General features: G+C 40.4%; 1 protein-coding gene across 4 annotated transcripts in view; it reads right to left on the bottom strand.

Moving 5' to 3' along the window:
* Positions 1 to 17,517, bottom strand: part of FNIP2 (folliculin interacting protein 2) — a 131,971-nt gene that overhangs the window by 88,036 nt on the left and 26,418 nt on the right. Inside the window, exon 1 of one of the 4 annotated variants that reach the window (XM_060653882.3) lies at positions 6,424 to 7,367. The exons of 2 other annotated variants lie outside the window; for them this stretch is intronic. In XM_060653882.3, the coding sequence (XP_060509865.3) occupies positions 6,424 to 6,599 (176 nt within the window). In that variant the 5' untranslated portion in view covers positions 6,600 to 7,367. Of the gene's footprint in view, positions 1 to 6,423; positions 7,368 to 17,517 lie in introns of those variants that run through there. One more of the 4 variants, XM_060653884.3, reaches the window with a different exon arrangement.

Raw genomic sequence — 17,517 nt, 5'->3', positions numbered from 1 at the left:
CACTAGTTTTACAGTTTTGTGATAGAATTATTCTCTGAAGAGCATTTTGGTGTGTTATAGTCAGCTAGAGAATTCCCTGTGAAGATAAAAACCAAGGACATATTATTTGAGCTTTGGATATGGCCATCAAAAGTCTCTGCCCCTGTTCGGCTGAGTTACAAGCTGTCTCCCCTCAGCCTGTCCACTCAGCTGGAAAGGAGAAGGTCAGTCCTACATTCTCTGCTCTATAGAATGAGCCCAATCCTTTCATGTGGTCTTGTTCTTCCTGACAGAGGAACAAGTTCTCATAATAGCTCACATTAAGGTATCACCGACTGCCATGAGAGAACAATGCTTAAACACAAAGAAATGAGGTTCTGATCATAGGAACTGCTGTTATCAAGCAAGGGCCGATGGGGGAGAGATTAGGCAGCAGACAACCCCCACCTGCCTCTCATATCACGATGTGCAGCTGCTGGCCCTATCTACCAGTCCACCTTGGGTCCGTTCACATTCCCTTGAAGGACAATTCACTTTCTGAATCCAAATGATTTTTGTCCCTTGGCAACATTTTTCTTTTTAGAGTGCACGGCACACATGGTCTTGCCTTAGGATCTCTGTCCTTACTAGTTCCTCTGTTGAGAATACACTTCCTCAAATATCCGTACGGCTTGCTCCCTCACATGGCAAAGATGACCACTGAGACCGTTTTGGCTCCACTGATTACCCAAGGTCTTCACATTTCTCTAACAGTTTTGTTACCCGTCAGTCACTGACAGATACTCAGAATGTTAGGACTGGAAGGGACCTCAGACACCACCCATCTGATGACTTGACACATCATTAGAATCACCCCAGAAACTCTTTCAATTGTTTTGTTTGTTTGTTTTTAGTCAATAAAGCCTCACAGGCTCCACTTCTAGAAACTTGCTCAAGTGGATCTGAAACGAACCTCATGAAGCTACATTTTTAAAAAAACAGTTCACGTATTTGATGATCACTGACCTAATCTACCACTTCTATTATTTTTTTGTAGAAGAGAAAATAGAAACACAGATCATGAGATCGGGATAGAGAAGATCCCCAGATCAAAGATGCTTCCACTGTATCTGGTACTATGGTCTAGGTTCTCACATGTTCTAGGTTCTCTCATGACATGAGTCAGATTTTTAACTTAATTTTATGTTTAAATGTTTAACAGACTGAACAGATGGGGGGGGGGGGCGTGGGGGAAGGGGGAAGAAAGGATATGAGGCAGGCTCTGCACTGACAACAGCAAGACCTACATGGGGCTCGAACTCACGAACCGTGAGATCATGACCTGAGCCAAAGTCAGACACTTAACCGACTGAGCCAGGTGCCACTAGAATCAGAGTTTTTAAAAATCAGTAAGTGAAACAACTAGCTTAGTGTTACTAAACTGTTTGTTTTTTGCCTTTGGGCAGGGTGAGGCGTGCAAGTGAAAGGAAAGGGCAAATCAAGAAAAAAAAGAGGGGGCGCCTGGGTGGTCAACAGGTTAAGCTCCGACTTCAGTTCAGGTCATGATCTCACAGCTCCTGGGTTTGAGCCCTGCATTGGGCTCTGTGCTGACAGCTCAGAGCCTGGAGCCTGCTTCAGATTCTGGGTCTCTGTCTCTCTCTGCCCCTCCCTCGCTCACACTCTGTCTCTCAAAAATAAACATTGAAAAAAAACTTTGAAAAAAAAGATAGCATTTTAATTCACATCTGTTCTATAAAGACCTGAGAGTATTTTTTTTAAACCTTTCTAAACTAATAAGGATTAAACCCTTCAAGATAAACCTCTAATGGATGGATATACACCTGATACCCAACAATCCATATAAATTTGGGATCCCACAGAAGGGGAAGAGAATTGCCAGGGATCTTGGTGTTTCTAGAGCCCAAAGGCTAGATTCTCTTTCTTTGGTGAATTTTGATGGGGAGTTTCATTATAATCTTAGATGGGTCACAGATTACTGTTCTCACCAATTCCCACCAGGGCTTGCTGCATCATTATTCAGCAGTTATTCAGCTTTTGTTACTATAACAATAAAAGGATAAGGCTAAGCCACAGCCTGACTCACAACAGGAGTCCTAACAGAAGAACCAGGAATCATGGACCCATGCAGCCGAGTATTCCAGTTCACTGTACAGCTGAGCAGGAACTTGAGGGATAAAGGCTTCAGAAGCTGCCCAATGACTTGGGCTGCAGACCCCAGAGTTGGAGTATCCTTGTCCTCTGTCTGAAACACAGTCTTCTGGACATAACTAGTTATGGTAACTAACACTTATCAGAATAAGACCCAGACAAAATTTATGTCAGTCGTCAGTCTACATGAAGCAAGTTCACACTCCCTTCAAAACCCCTCTATACCAAGGCTGCTCTGATTCATTCTCAAGAGGAGGCGTGGCCTCAGAGGGTCAAGTTGAATGTTTTTAAACCTAAATTAGACGGGACTTTGCAGCAACATTAAGTTACCACTGCATGCTTTCATTCATTCACATATTCTCAAATTATATCTCTAAATCCCAACCATCAACCAGTGGAAATAAACTCTTAGCTAGTCAAAGAAAATTCTTCATGGCACATAAAATCAGTGAAAAGGGAAGGAATGCAGAAAGGGCAGAAGAACTTGTGACAGCAATACTCAACGCATCTGAAAGAGTCACACCCAGCAATTTCAACCTCTCGGTGAAGCTTGTCACAAAGCACAAGACCATCAGCTGACTAGGGTTTGTTTTTTTTTTTTTCCTCTACCCACTTCATTCAACCTGTTGGACAGCTACATTTTCTACATAGTATCAAAGCAGAAGAGTTTTCACAGCTAAGTGAAGAAGACAATGAAAAACACTCTCCCTAACCCTGCAACCTGCATTAGTCCTTTTTGCTAAAATCTTCAGAACAGAATTCTTTGGTCTGTTGCCTTAGCATATCTCTCTAAATCTGCGACTATTTTTATATTTCCTTGTCAGTAGTCCTAACTGCTATAAATAAAGACTGGTAGTAAAATCATGGTCAGCCTATCTCTGTGAAGCAGTTAACTAGGGGAAAGAAAATAAACCCTGGTTTCTATACTTCTTTTCTTGTTGAGTAACTACCACAAGCAACCTAAGCCTCTTTCTTTTTTGTAATGAATTCGTTCATCCAGATCGTAGACAAGTCTAATACATACACTCATTAATTCTTTGGCCCTATCTATCCTGGTGATTCTAAAGCAGTACAGAGAGTCTCTGCTGAATCCAAACTCCAAGATATGAAACTTAAAGCTCAATTGATTCTGAAGTGCTCTGTTTCAGTTCCTCTTTGGTGTGGGTAGCGTATACTTTTTAAGAAAATGTTATGTCAAATTCTCTCCTGCTATCAGAGAAACAATGATTCACTGATAAGCTTGGCAAATACTCCCGGATTTCTCACAAAAACAGCCTTCTGGACTTATCTAATTTGCTACTAAAGTTTGCAAAATCAAGTTATTAGCAGCTTTGTTGTGGTTGATATTTTAAGAAAAAAGAAGGAAGTGATTATTGAAGACTGCACCCTATGTCCAGCCTCATAACAGTTACTAGACGTGAAGTTTTAGAGAGGATTTTTTTTTTTTTTACTGACAAACCACTTAAAATGTTTCATCAAACTCTGTAGGTTTTTGCTGATTCTGTGAAATAAATGAACCTCCAATATCTTTCGTTCTAGGGATTAAGGAGAATGGAAGCGAAGATACAGAGGATACACTTCCACCCTGAAAAGTCTGATTCCACATGGACCATAATTAGAAAGAAAAGCAGGGGCACCTGGATGGCTCAGTCAGTAAAGCCTCCGACTTCGGCTCAGGTCATGATCTCGGCTCAGGTCATGATCTCGCAGTTCATCAGTTCCAGCCTCACGCTGGGCTCTGTGCTGACCGCTCAGAGCCTGGAGCCCGCTTCAGATTCTGTGTCTCCCTCTCTCTCTGCCCCTCCCCAGCGCTCACTCGCACACTCACTCTCTCTCTCTCTCAAAAATAAACAAACGTTAAAAAGAAAAAAAAAAAAAATTAAAGAAAGAAAAACGTTTCCTTCTGCACTGAACTGTGGCAGTTTTACACTGTGGCCACTGTTAGGTATCTAACATGACTCCTCTACATGTGTGGAGTCTTTCTCTTCACCTTTGAGTAACTGGAAAATCATGAGGAAAGATGGGGGGGGGGACCTACTTATCAGTGCACTCAGCTAAGACCACCTAAAATTATTGATTTAAGATACCCAAGAGCAAAGAGGGAGTTGGAAGTCATACTTAACTGACTGCCACCTGACTTGGACAAACAGATAACTCGTGAGCACTCTCGAGCCAGATCCCTACAGTGCAAGCTCCTGTCAATAATTCACTCTACCCTTGAGACTGGCTCAAGTCCTAGAGAAATACAGGAAACCAAGCACAACGCTGCAAATAACGATCACGTTTTCAAGATGGTAGGAAGGGGGAGACAAAGTAGATGAGGTCTACCAAGACAACTGGTCTGACTAGAGATGAATTCCAATTAATTGACAAGTATACGTCATCACTGCGCAAAATTCTAAACAAGAGGAAAAAAAAGTCTCAGCACCAAAGAAATAACTCTAAAGGAAGTTAAAATAAGAAAAGGCAATAACGGATATGAAAAATTTTTGTTAACGTGTTGTTTAAATAAAAATGATTAAAATTCACTGAAGAATATTAAGTTCACTGAAACTGAGAAGCAGAAGCTCATACCAAAATGTTTTGAAGTTTTTAAAAAAACTTTATGTGGCCCTGCATATTATTTTCTTATCCCCCTCACCCCTAATATGTATTTGGGGAATCTAGAATCATATGAATAAATATAGAGAATACAAAAGGTCCTGATGCTACATCTTAGAATTTCAGAGAAGGAAAGGATTTTTTAAAATAATCTAAACCAACTTCATAGCTTAGAGTTGAAAAGTGAGACACAGAAAAGCCAGGAGACTCTCACATGGTTAAAGGCTCTTCCTGGGCTGCAGAGGTGGGGATCAGGATCAGGATCAGAATCAGGATCCAGATCAACTGAGTGCCAATCCATTACTCTTTTGTATCACTCAGCTGTTCTATCTTGATAAGAAACAGATAAAAACAGGGGTGCCGGGTGGCTCGGTCAGTGGAGCATCCGACTTGGGCTCAGGTCATGATCTCACAGTTCATGGGTTCAAGCCCCATGTCGGGCTCTGTGCTGATCAGAGCCTAGAGCCTGCTTTGGATTCTGTCTCTTTCTCTCTCTCCCCCTCTCCTGCTTATGCTCTGTCTCATTCTGTCTCCCAAAAATAAATAAATTGTAAAAAAAAAAAAAAAAAAATTAACTAAAAAAAGGTACAAAAGTGAAATTCTTATCTGAACGCTCAAATGTATTTTTCTAATGTACCACATCATTCATTACTGCTCCCTCTATAAATATCTCCCTTTAATTGAGTGGATAGCATGTGACCCAGCCCCTATAAAATGATTTCCACACTTCTCCCTAACTCTCCTTACTGGGTTTATACTGGAGTAGATTATATACCATTTTATTAAGTTTCTACTAAAGAAAGACAATGATTTTTATATGACAGAAAGTATATCCTGATTATTTTCAACCAACCAAGAACCATATTAATGAAAAAAGTTTATAAAACATAATTTTAAGAAAACTTCTTATAAGGAAAAAAATATGTAAGTGAATTTAGAAACTTACTTTTACACTAATCATGAGAATCAGAGCTTAACTTTTAACTTTGACTCTCTTTAGTAGTTATCTACATCAGATTCTCACTGCATTTTTCCTTTTGGTTGATATGCAATAAAATTCTTTATAAATATGTTTCAATTAAGAGCTATTACTAATTAAATTAATAAATTCTCCCAAAATGGATGACATAATGAACCTAAAAGAATACAGCAAGTATAATGTTACTCTCTTTAAGTAAGCTCCACTCTTAAAATTAGTTCCGGCATAACTCCAGTCCTTCTCATGAAAATAATTTGCCAGAAGAAGCTGGGCTCTTTCCCACCATCCTGCCTCCACCTACCATTCAGACTAAGAGATAACTTCCAGTCCTGTGCCCCATCTACCAACTGTGGTGGACCCTCAGGACCGCAACTCGTTTTCCTGATGACCTCTGTGAATAGTATTGTTCAAACTTCAACACAGGACAAGGACGTAACCATTTCTTGTGAGTTGGCTCCAGGATAAGTAAGGAAAAGTTAAGAAAGCAGATGGGTAGTAGAATTGAAACAGTCAAAAAAATAATAAGAACCATGCCTGCACCTTTTTTGTACCGGAAAGGACTTGTTTCTGCACACCCATCAATGGCCCCACGTCCTACTAAAACAAAAGTATTCTTAACAAACAAGTTTTGGATCAACAGAATTTCATCCCGCTTGGTACGCAGTGAATTAAATAACATTTCTCTGAGATTTTAAAACAGAACTGAAGTTTCAAACCTGTTGCTGAGTTCCAAGCGATCAGTGCCCCTTCCTACCCTGGCACGTTTTCGAGTCTTTGTGCGTAAAAGCGTCTTGTAAGTCCTCGCAGCACCAGAACCAGCACCACACACACATCTGGCTGAATCCTGCCGGGCCCCTGGCCGGTTTGCTGTCTTCGTAGTGCCGCCACACATGTCCTGAGTGTATGAACTTTCTTCCGGTTTATCCTGACTATCAACATGGACGTGGACACAAATGCTGAAGATCCTTTGCTGTTTGAGGGATACTCCACACTGACCAGCCGTCCTAAGTAATCCCTGTACTCCCTATACAGTAGGTGAGGCAAGCTACTTGGCAGCAGCCTACTAATTTCCTCTTTCAAAAGTTTAAAAAAAAGGAACATTCATTTGTTACGTAAATTAGCCTGCCAAAGTATTAGGAAGTCAGATGTATCCAATGCTATAAAATATGCTCTCAGCAGGACCATTAAAACAGGCAAGTCCAAATCCCACTTCCTACTTTCGTTCCTAAGCTTGTACTCTGGGTCAGCAAAAGACAAAACACTCAACAGGTTGAGCAGCTTGGGCTGACTCACTCCATCTGTGCTCCCCTGTTGGAGATTATGTAGTAGTCAATTAATTGGTCACAAGACCCATTCATATGGCTCTGGGCAAATGCAGTGACTTGCCTTCAGCTGCAAGGTTGTTCTGACATTGGCCACACCACCCTCTTAATGGCTCTCATGTGAGCAAGCATCAGCTGACAGGTCTTACTCTGCAACCTTGCAAAACTCTACCCATAGCAAGTGAGGGAGATGGTTACGCACAACAAAGGTAGGGCTTGATGTACAGGAGGTGATGTGGGGGAGGGAGAGTAGGGACACATCCTTTCTTTAATACCAAATATACAGATGTGTGTGTATATGAAAAATTACAGAAACACACACATATGTAAGAAAAGTAATAAGTGAGAAGCCATAAATCCTCACAACTCTTGCACTGAATTCCTAATTCCTGGGTATATTCAAGCCAAGAAAGCCCTGAAATACCAGAACACAAGGACAAAAGTAGTTCAGTTTTGACTTCTGACACTAACATACTTCATTTGTAAAATGAAATAATGCTATGGAATTAATATAATTTTTCCATAGTACTGTGAGTTCATGGAAAAAATAATTTTTCTTTTAGAAGAAATAAAAAGCACTGGTCCCCAAAACACAGGTCAGATCTTGAAAACTATAAGGGATTGTCTCAACTCCTTTTCCTCTTTCTTATCCTCGAAATTAGGCTGAAGAAAATATTAATAGATCCCTAAAATCTGATGAACCTTTGGCAGGTCTTCAGTTTCAGGAGGTTTTATTTTATTTTATTTTTTAAGTTTGCTTATTTACTTTGAGAGAGAAAGCACACAAAGAGGAGGGGCAGAAAGAGAAAGAATCTCAAGCAGGCCCTGCACTGTCAGCGCAGAGCTGGATGTAAGGCTCGAACTCACGAACCATAAGATCGTGACCTGAGCTGAAATCAAGAGTCATATGCTTAAACAACTGAGCCACCGGGGTGCCCCAAGTTTCAGGAGGTTTTAAATGTATCTTTATACATGGCAGCCAAATATTTCACTCCATAAGCGTGAGAAAAATCTAATGATATCGTGGTAGAGGCCACAATTACCTTATGACATTATTATATATGTGACCCTAAAGTTCCTTTATAACAAACCCAAAAAAGATCTTAAATACATCCTCCCTTTAGAAGTAAAGATTGCAACACACCTACAACAATGACTAGACTTCTCTGCACGTGATAAATTGATAGTGCCAAGGTAAAACCAGATTAGGAGAGAATGAATCCATTTTTCCAGTAACGGGAACACATTTTGACCTTAAAGCTTAACTGTGTGGCCACCATGTGATCATGGGTTCTTCTTTTTTCCCCTGAACTGTCTTTAAAATCACTTTCTCTTTTTAAACAGAGAATCAGAAGCCCACTTATGCAAGCACTGTAACCCTTCCATTTTAGGCACCAGGCAGCTGGATGAGCAAAGGCTGAAAGGAAGGTTATCATTTCCACTTCCCAAGTGGCCCAAGTGAGGCCCCGAATCAATGTCTCCAACACCAAGGGTCCACCTCCTCTAAAATCACAGGAGAAATGAAAGTATAGTTTGCCAAAAAGAAAACCACAGGCCTCACATGGTGTTACTCCAGCCAGACCAAGTCATCAAACCAGAGCTTCATAACTAAGTTAACTGCAGGTTCAACCTCCCCCAGAAATGTCTTCACCTGCCAATCAGAAATTTTCAGATAAGCACCAATGAGGAAATCTATCAGCTGGGTCCCTCCATTCCCTTCCTACAAAGGAAGACGAGACCCCTGCCCTTTCCTTTCTTTCTTTCTTTTTTTTGCACATACCTTTATTGCTCCACTTTCCTTCCCATAAAAACTTTCCATTTTGTACAACTCCTCAGAACACCCCTCTGTTTTCTAGATGGGATATTGCCGGATTCATGAATCATTTGATAAAGCCAATTAGATCTTCACATTTACTCAGATGAATTTTATTTTTTAACACGTTCAATGTTGAAGGGGTAGGATCTTTAAAAATGCCAAAATAACTGAATTTTCTAAAATATGTAGAAGAAATGCTGGGGGAACATACCCCATTTTTTACATGTAAAACTGAATTTAAGTTTTAAAACTAAAGTCTCTAAAAGATGTTTATCTAGGACCTGATGAAAGGACATGAAACCCTTTTTTTAAACATGTATTCTGAACAAATATTTAACCTCATAGCTAGCCACAAAGCTGTCCAATCATTCTGATATTTTACATTTTCCAAAGCCTTAAATTCTCTTACAAAATACAAATTCTATCCCTTATCTCCATGATGCAAACATTTTCAACGATCAGAATAATAAGAGATGAACATGACAATATAATTACAAAGGATAATTGGATGAAATAAGGATCAAAGTGCATTGGGAAAGAATTCCCTTAAATAGAAGCTAAACCACACGGCTCAAGAAACTCTAACTAAACCCCTTCTTCTTCATGTTCCTTCCATTCAGCCAGCCGCCTTAAACCAAACACTATACACCAGTCACTGTTCCTCCCTAACTTCAGTCAGCATACCCTTGATCCAACACTTCCTTGTCTGAGTGGGGCTCAAACTTGGATGCTTTTAAACGGATTGCTGGGCCCACCCCGCAGGGTTTCTGATTCAGCAGTTCTGAGGTGGAGCCTGAGAATGTACATTTCTAACAAGTTCCTAGGAGGCTGTTGCTGCCTGCCTGGGAACCACACATTTGAGAAACACTTTCTTGGTAAAAATTTCATCTGCCTTATGATGACTTCTAGGCTGGAAGATCTTTTTCTCCCTTGAATTACCCTACAATTTTTTTAAACCACACCTTTAACCCTTAACATGTAACTGCCTGGCAACAGAGCGGTGTACATATCTCATGAGCCTAACTAGATCATAAATATTTTGAGTATAAAAAATCTGGGTCTTGGCATTCATCTTTGCACGTCATATAGGTCTTATACTTGGTAGATACTCAACAGATCACTTTTTGATAGGTTCAATACCACTGAATATTTACATTAACACTTTGATATGAATCTGCCTGCAACAAGCAGTGTCAGTGCTCCTTTAACAGTCTGATGCACATTTTCTGACCAAGAGGATGCTTGTGATTAAACACACAAACTCAACACACACTCTTCCATTTATTACGGCAGAAGTTCCTTTAGAAGCTTTAATATTCCATATTCACTCCAATCAGACTCATGTGGTATCTTAACAAAAAGAACTTCAAAACTTTTAAAAAGTGAAAAAGCCATTTTCTCCGTCCCTCCCCTTAATAATCCTTAATTCCACAGTTCAAAATCTGATAAAACATAATACAGATGTACATCAAAGCCACAACCATTGTACTTAAAAGAGATGCCTCTATAAGACTCCAAATTTCCTTATATTTAAATGGGAGTTTTAAAACTTCTTCAGTAAATGGAAAAACAAGTAATAATTGTATCATCACAACCATTCTTCTGAGACATTAGGAAACTGCTTAAAAGCATACAGTTGAACAAAAATCAAAATGGCTGCTCTAATGCTTCAGCAAAGCTCGATTTTTACAATAACCTTTCCCTTCTCTTCCGCAAACCTCCCCTCCGCCCTTCTTACCCTTTTGTTTCAGAAACCCAGTACCACCCTAAAGACATGACAAAGAAGGCTAGGAGCTTGTACGGTTCCTCCCAAAACCAGTTAGATCCTGTATTTCCCTATAAAACCCCCCCAACCCCTTCCTATCGGAGGGCTTGCAGTTTTTGAAGGCCAGTCTCCTTTGCCTCCTTTGCCTGTCAAAGCAAGAAAGCTATCATTCCTCTTTCTCCCAAACTCTGTCTACATTTTGGCTCCAAAGCACAGAGGTCAGTTTTTGACAATAATCAGAGCAGCTCACACAGTAGCTAAGAGAAAGGTATCTTTAGATCTTCAGTGCCCCAAATTCTGTTCTGTACCTCAGTCTGATCTTTTTTTTCTCAATCTTCTCTTTCCCAAAATGGAATCATACTCTAATATAGGTACCCATACTGTTATTCATTAGCACCTGGATATCCTGCTCTTAAATACTAAGTAATATACATACAAAATTTACTACCTATTTGTAATGCTACCCATGGTAAAGTTCTCTATTTCCTTCACAAGGTTCAGCCATGTTTCCACATTTAGAAAAGTATCTGCAGTCACTGCCTGGACTCCCACACTCCACCTGCAGTTCAATACATTGACTGGAACTGCTGCTGACACCACAGATACTGTCATAATTCACATGAACTTGATCAGATGTTAGAGGGAGGATGAGGGAAGTGTGGAAGTACTCTGAGGTCATGTGATATGTGTAAGGAAGGAAGACTACTGGTTCAATTTTTTTTTTTTTTTTTTTTTTTTAAGTAAACTCAATCCCTCAGTGTGGGGCTCAGACTCACGGCCCCGAGATCAAGAGTCACATGCTCTACCGATGGAGCCAGCCAGGCACCCCTAGCTCCACTTTTTAACCTATATGTGCATTGCTTCCATTCTCACAGCCAGTACTAAGTGGTCCTAGAGAATAGTGCTAAGTTTATAAGTCAAGAAATGGCATTAAGTATCACTCAGATCATACAAGGCAAATATCTGGTACTGGTACTGAAAACACTAGTCCAAATCTCTTTTGCCATTAGCCAAAATCGCTAATCAACCAGAACACTGTTTCCTGTTGTCCCCAGACTCCTCTGCAAATCCTTCCAATGCAATGTTCTGGAAACCCACTGCAACTCTAAAGATTTGGCATCTGAGGAAAAAATCCATTCCCATGCCTGATTTAGAGTTGGGACAATTAAAGTCAGGAATGTTTCAAGCATTTCTGCATTCCCTTGACTTCACACTCTTCAGGTGATAAAAGCAGTGATCACTGTATGTAATGAAAAATTAACTCAAAAGCCACAATTGAGAGAGATGGGTTTAAAGAGAGTAAAAATGAAGGCCTAACATAGGCCCCAAAAAGTCCAGTCTAATTATTATCTATAATTCTTTCTATAAAAAATCTTTCTTTGCCTATTCACATTACCTTAATGAGAAAAAAGGAACAACAAACAAAGGGGAAGGTGTGGGGTTCCTGATCCAGAGCCACTACAACTAACCATCCTTTTCTTGGGGTAATTCCCTCTCTTCCATGAAACCTTTTCCATATCCACGAACAACGGATCACAAGCCTTTTTACCAGTAGCTTTCAAAGCACAATCCCGAAGGAAGCACAAAAAGGTTACGAGATGCTGGCAAACTACTGGGTTTCTTATCTGGGTGCTGGTGCTGTGAATTTATAGCAAGAATATACATATACAAGAATATGTACACTTTTCTGTCTGTATCTTATAGTTCAATTTGAAGTTTATTATTATTATTATTTTTTTTTTTTTTTTAAAGAAAAAGCACTCACGCTAGGCCAGCACAAATGGATAAGGTAAGGGGATGAGGAACCTTTCTTGAAGCAGTGTGCTTTTAGAGAATGGGCTTTAGAAACAGATCCAGGATCAACACCTAGTCGGTCAATATTTGGCTGTTTCACATATGTGTGATCATGAACAGCTCACAATACCTAAGCAGTGGCCCATCCTCACAAGACTAGTTTAGTGTGCAATCAGAAAAGAACACACCTGCCATAATGCCATGTAAACTTAACTGACAAGCTCAGCACTCAGGAAATTTGGCAAAATGTACAAACTGGGTCACACAAGGTACATAATAACCAGCTAGGTTTATTACGTGCTTATTAACAATGCCAGGCATTGTTCTAACAGTGTTTCAATTTGATCACAGGAAGTTGGTGGCTCTACTATCTTCTTTTAACAGAGAGAATGGAGCACAGAAAGGTTAAGGAACTGGTCCAAAGTATGTAGCTTGCCAGAGGCAGAGCCAGAGCCAGGATGTGAAGTCCAGGCATCCCTGCTAACGAGTGAGCCACACCACTCATCCTCACAGTATTCTGCCGGGAGGTGCACATCTACACCTGACCCTCTGAGGACTGATTTAGGAAGAGGGTATGGAGGAGGCAGTTGGGTATCACTGACTGATAAATTAAGTCAAATTCTTTCTCCTACATCTTGAACCTCATGCCACTTACGATGTTTAGATTCTCACGAATTCAGTCCTCTGTGAGGACAAGGCCCCAGTCATGTGCACTGTGGGTGACTAAGTCTCTTGTCAGACACCTTGCCATGAACCCTGCCCTGCTCTCTGGTAAACAATCCCTGTACAGGAGCCAAGCACACCAGCCATCCCACAGGATGCCTGCTCTGCCCTCCTCTCTTGACCCTGCCCAGTTCAGCCCTTCGGCTGAGGGGCAGACTCCAAAGCAGAGGGATTTTTTAAGCCTGACAAAGTTAGCTCAAGTGTACAATAAAATCAATCCATATTACTTCTCTGACTTAAAAAGAGGAGCTACCTGGGAGACAATTTAGCATTCAGCTTTAGATAAAAGTTACATGAAAATTCAGGATGATCTTGCAGTACCTAATTATAATGCAGATTATTTCCCACTCCCATATACCCATATTTTGAGGAACAAAGCATCTGTCACCCAGCAGAGAAAAGGGTCTCAGCAAATGAAAGAGTGAGTAAGTGGCGTGTCTTCAAGAAATCTGTGAAGCACAGAAAAATTCTTACATTACAAAGTTAAATAAAAAGAACAAGATACAAAATTGTATATGTACTTCTGATAACAAGAGTGCTTTTAAAAACCCAAACCTAAAAAAAAAAAAGAACCAGAAAGAAATATCAGAATGTCTTTGAATAGCAAGACTGTTTCTCCTTTTATTTTTCTCTACTTTCCATTTGTAGGGTATGTATTATTTACAAACAATGGGTGAAGCTACTTTACTTTTTAAATTCTTCCTGCCAAACCAGTAATGATCATTTGATTTCTTTATAACAATTCTGCAGGCTTTATTGTAAGGAAATTGTCAGAGTCAAAACATTTTTAGACAGCTGAAAGGAAAAGCAAAGCATTCACCCTGTAAGAGTGCAATTCTACTCAACACAATTTGTCCTTCAACGTAATTGCTATCATTAAGATTCATATAAGTTAGCAAAAAAAAAAAAAAAAAAAAAAGTATATAGCATATACTCTTTTTCAATATCTAACTAAAAACAAAACTCCCAATTTCCCTTTATTTGGAGACTTAGTTTAGTACTTAGCAGCAATACAATATACATAACAATGACAGGATTTTTAAGCTACACATATTATACTTTTTTTTTTTTTGGAAAAAGTGCTATTCAAAAGGCTATCTAACCAAGTACCAGCATGCTGACAACATAAATAAGGAAAAGAAAGATGAGACTCCTGGAGATTCCCAACCTAATAAATGAAACAGTGGTTCTGAGGATGAGAGTTACAATAAAACTGTGGCTGTACTGATTTCATTTCTAAACTTTCACATGGGGGAAAAAAAAAAAAAAAAAGGCACCAGGCCTGCTAATTCAAGGTTGTAAGGCTCTGCTGTGTAACTCTCCACCCACCAGAAGGGGCTTACTTGCCTTTTTGTCTCAGTAAAATGACTCACCCTTTTTGGAATCAGCTAGTTAACCAGCAATTTAGATAAAAACCTTAATCACTTTTTTTTTAAGGGTGGATATCAGACTTCAATCTATAATCTCTTTTCCTTATGCATGATTTTTACAACTCATGCCATGTTTCACTGAAATTAATAACCACACAATTACTTTTAAGACTTCCTAAAGTTAGAAACCTTAGCAAGAAAATATTACACAACTTTTAAAGTTTAACTCTGATGTCAAGCTGGGCTGTCACTAGCATTTGGACCTTAGCATAAGTATCAGCAGTCCAGATCTGCTCAAGAAGTTGGAAAGTGAGCCACTGGGCTGGGGTCATCATCTCTGAAATCATTCACAGGTCTCTGATTCTCAGCAAAGCATGTGATCAGGGCACCCAGTTACAAAGTAAAGAAGAGGAGGAGTCTGACCACAACTGAGGGCAGGTGGGGCTGGGGACTTGGAGTCCCATGGACACTCGGATGACCCGGCCAGTGGCCGGGACTGCAGGGGGTGTGGTGGCAGCAATGGGTGCCTGTAGTGCCTTGTGTCTGAGCTAATAAAATGGCTGAAGAGGCAGGATGGCGTGGGGCTGCCTGCAGCCCCTCTCCAGGATGCTGCCTGATGTCTCCTCTCCTCCCCCTGGGGCTCTGCGATATATATAAAATCTTGAAATTTGGTGTGTCTTTTGGGGGGCACCACTGCCTGCCCCTAGGATCCTTTTTTATTTTCTGCACATCACTCATGAGACTGCTGTCCTCCCTGTTAGGGGCATATGCCCCAGCCCCTGCACCACCCCTGCTGCTCCCTGGGCAGGGGGAAGGGGTGGGGCGCATGGTACCTGTAATTATTAAACATGAATTCAATTTGAAAAAAAAAAAAGTTACCTTGAAGAGCTGTTGCAGAAATTCCTATTCAACACATTTGCTTGCTTGCTCTACTCATTTGACCAAAAACGGCTTTGCATTTTTGCCAGTTTTCAGTGTTCCCAATCTCCCCATCAAAACTGTCACTATTCTTACCAAATTGTATAATTCATGAGAAGCATGCTTGGAAAAAATACCTAGTGGAGAATTCTCCACTATCTCCATCTCCCTTCCATTTGGATGTACAGCTATAACATAAGGAAACTTTTCTGTTGATGCTTTGGAACAGACTTAGCTTGGATTACTCCAAGTCCAAGCCCTAAAACGATGTTAGTACTGAAATACAGCAGCTCACACACCCAAGCCACAACTACAGGTTTAGTTACCCTGGCTGAGCGTTAAACCCCCCTGCAATAAGCCCTCTCATTGTTCTGTACCTTCTTTTTAATTTTTTTTTTTTTAATTTTTAAGTAATCTCTGCATCCAACATGGGGTTTGAAATCACAACCCAGAGATCAAGAGCCAGCCAAGTGCCCCCTGCTCCACTGAATGAGCCAGGCAGGTGCCCCCGTTCTGCACCTTTTTACATACCTTGTTCCATTCAGGTAAACTAACCTGTGTCCCACACAAAACTGGTCTCTCAGTCTTTCTGGAGAAGGTTTCATTGCAAAAAGGCCTTTATCTCCCTCTCTCTTACATTTACAACATTAAAAAAAATTTTTTAAGCATTTATAATTTTACATTTATAACATGGAGATACAACTATTTATCCCACAGAAGAATAAATCATGCAATCAAATTACTGTAAGTGGCATTACGCAAACAATAACTATTATTATAACTATTATAGCCCTGGAGATAATTTTGTAACTACAAGTTATTCATTAATCTGTGCTGTAAATAAAACACCAAATGGGATTAAACAAAATAAAAAGCATATGACACTCCTCTAAAATTTATAAAGATATCTTGGGGCACCTGGGTGGCTCAGTTGTTTAAGCATCCAACTCTTGATTATGGCGCAGGTCATGATCTCACAGTTCATGGGTTCGAGCCCCGCATCAGCCTCTGTGCTGACAGTGCAGAGCCTGCTTGGGATCCTCTCTCTCTCTCTCTCTCTCTCTCTCTCTCTCTCTCAATAAGTAAATAAACTTAAAAAAAAAGGTATCTCATTGGCACTGCAGAATAATTTATGAACTTGCCTTTAATATATGCTATCTAAAGACTTAGGACACCATTTATTTATCCTTTCGAATATTTGATGTGCCAGGCCCTGTTCAGGATGCTGATGATACACAGAAAAATGGAATTCGTGTGCTAACGGTCTCAAGGCAGATGTGGTGGTGGTATAACAGGGCTATCAGGGTTGTGGGGTTACGAGGAGGAGAGGGTCTTAGTAGAAGTATCAGAGTACAAGGCCCTCTCTTCACTCACCACTGGTGACATGAAAGCTGGAGAAGGAGAAGTTTTATCTGGAGCATGTAGTACTTCTGATTCCCTCTTGACCCTTGCCTGTGGAGACATGGCAGTCTACGTCACAACTTCCACTGCCACCACTCTAGTAGCCACAGATACTAAAAAAAAGTTGCTTGGGAGTGGATAGAAATCAACTTATGAGAAGAGAAAGCTGGGAAATGAGAGGCTGGGAAAAAGATATTGGGCTCTGAATCAGCAGACTCTCATTTCTCTGAGTCAGTTCCTCATGACAAGGCTGAGTACTAGGAACTCAGGAGATGCCAGCAACCAGATGAGCAGTCACCGTCAGCAGTGTCTCTGCTGAGAGGGTGTCATACTAGGGAAAGGAACCCGGGACTGGAAGGAAAGAGCTATATCTAGTTCTGGCACCGTCACTCACTAGCCACGTGACTCAGACGAAAGAAACTCAGCTCTCTAAGCCTCAGTTTCCCCAGCTGGAAATAAATGGGTGATGGTGATTCTTATTCTACCTGTCTTAGAAGGATGTTAAAAATATTACACGTGAGCATGTGAAAATCCCTCAAAACTGTATAGCTTTAGACAAACGTGATGTGTTTTACATGCACGTGTTTAAAAGTACTCACTGTCCTATCTGAGTTGCTACACTCACAGATGACTGCATTGTATATATACAACACGAAGCCAAGACAAATAACTTTGGCCACAATGACATGTGGCAAATAATA

This window comes from Panthera onca, chromosome B1, assembly GCF_046562875.1.
Source record: "Panthera onca isolate mPanOnc1 chromosome B1, mPanOnc1 haplotype 2, whole genome shotgun sequence".
Lineage (NCBI taxonomy): Eukaryota > Metazoa > Chordata > Mammalia > Carnivora > Felidae > Panthera > Panthera onca.
The sequence above is the reverse complement of the archived record's forward strand: the minus strand, read 5'-3'. Positions and strand labels throughout refer to the sequence as shown.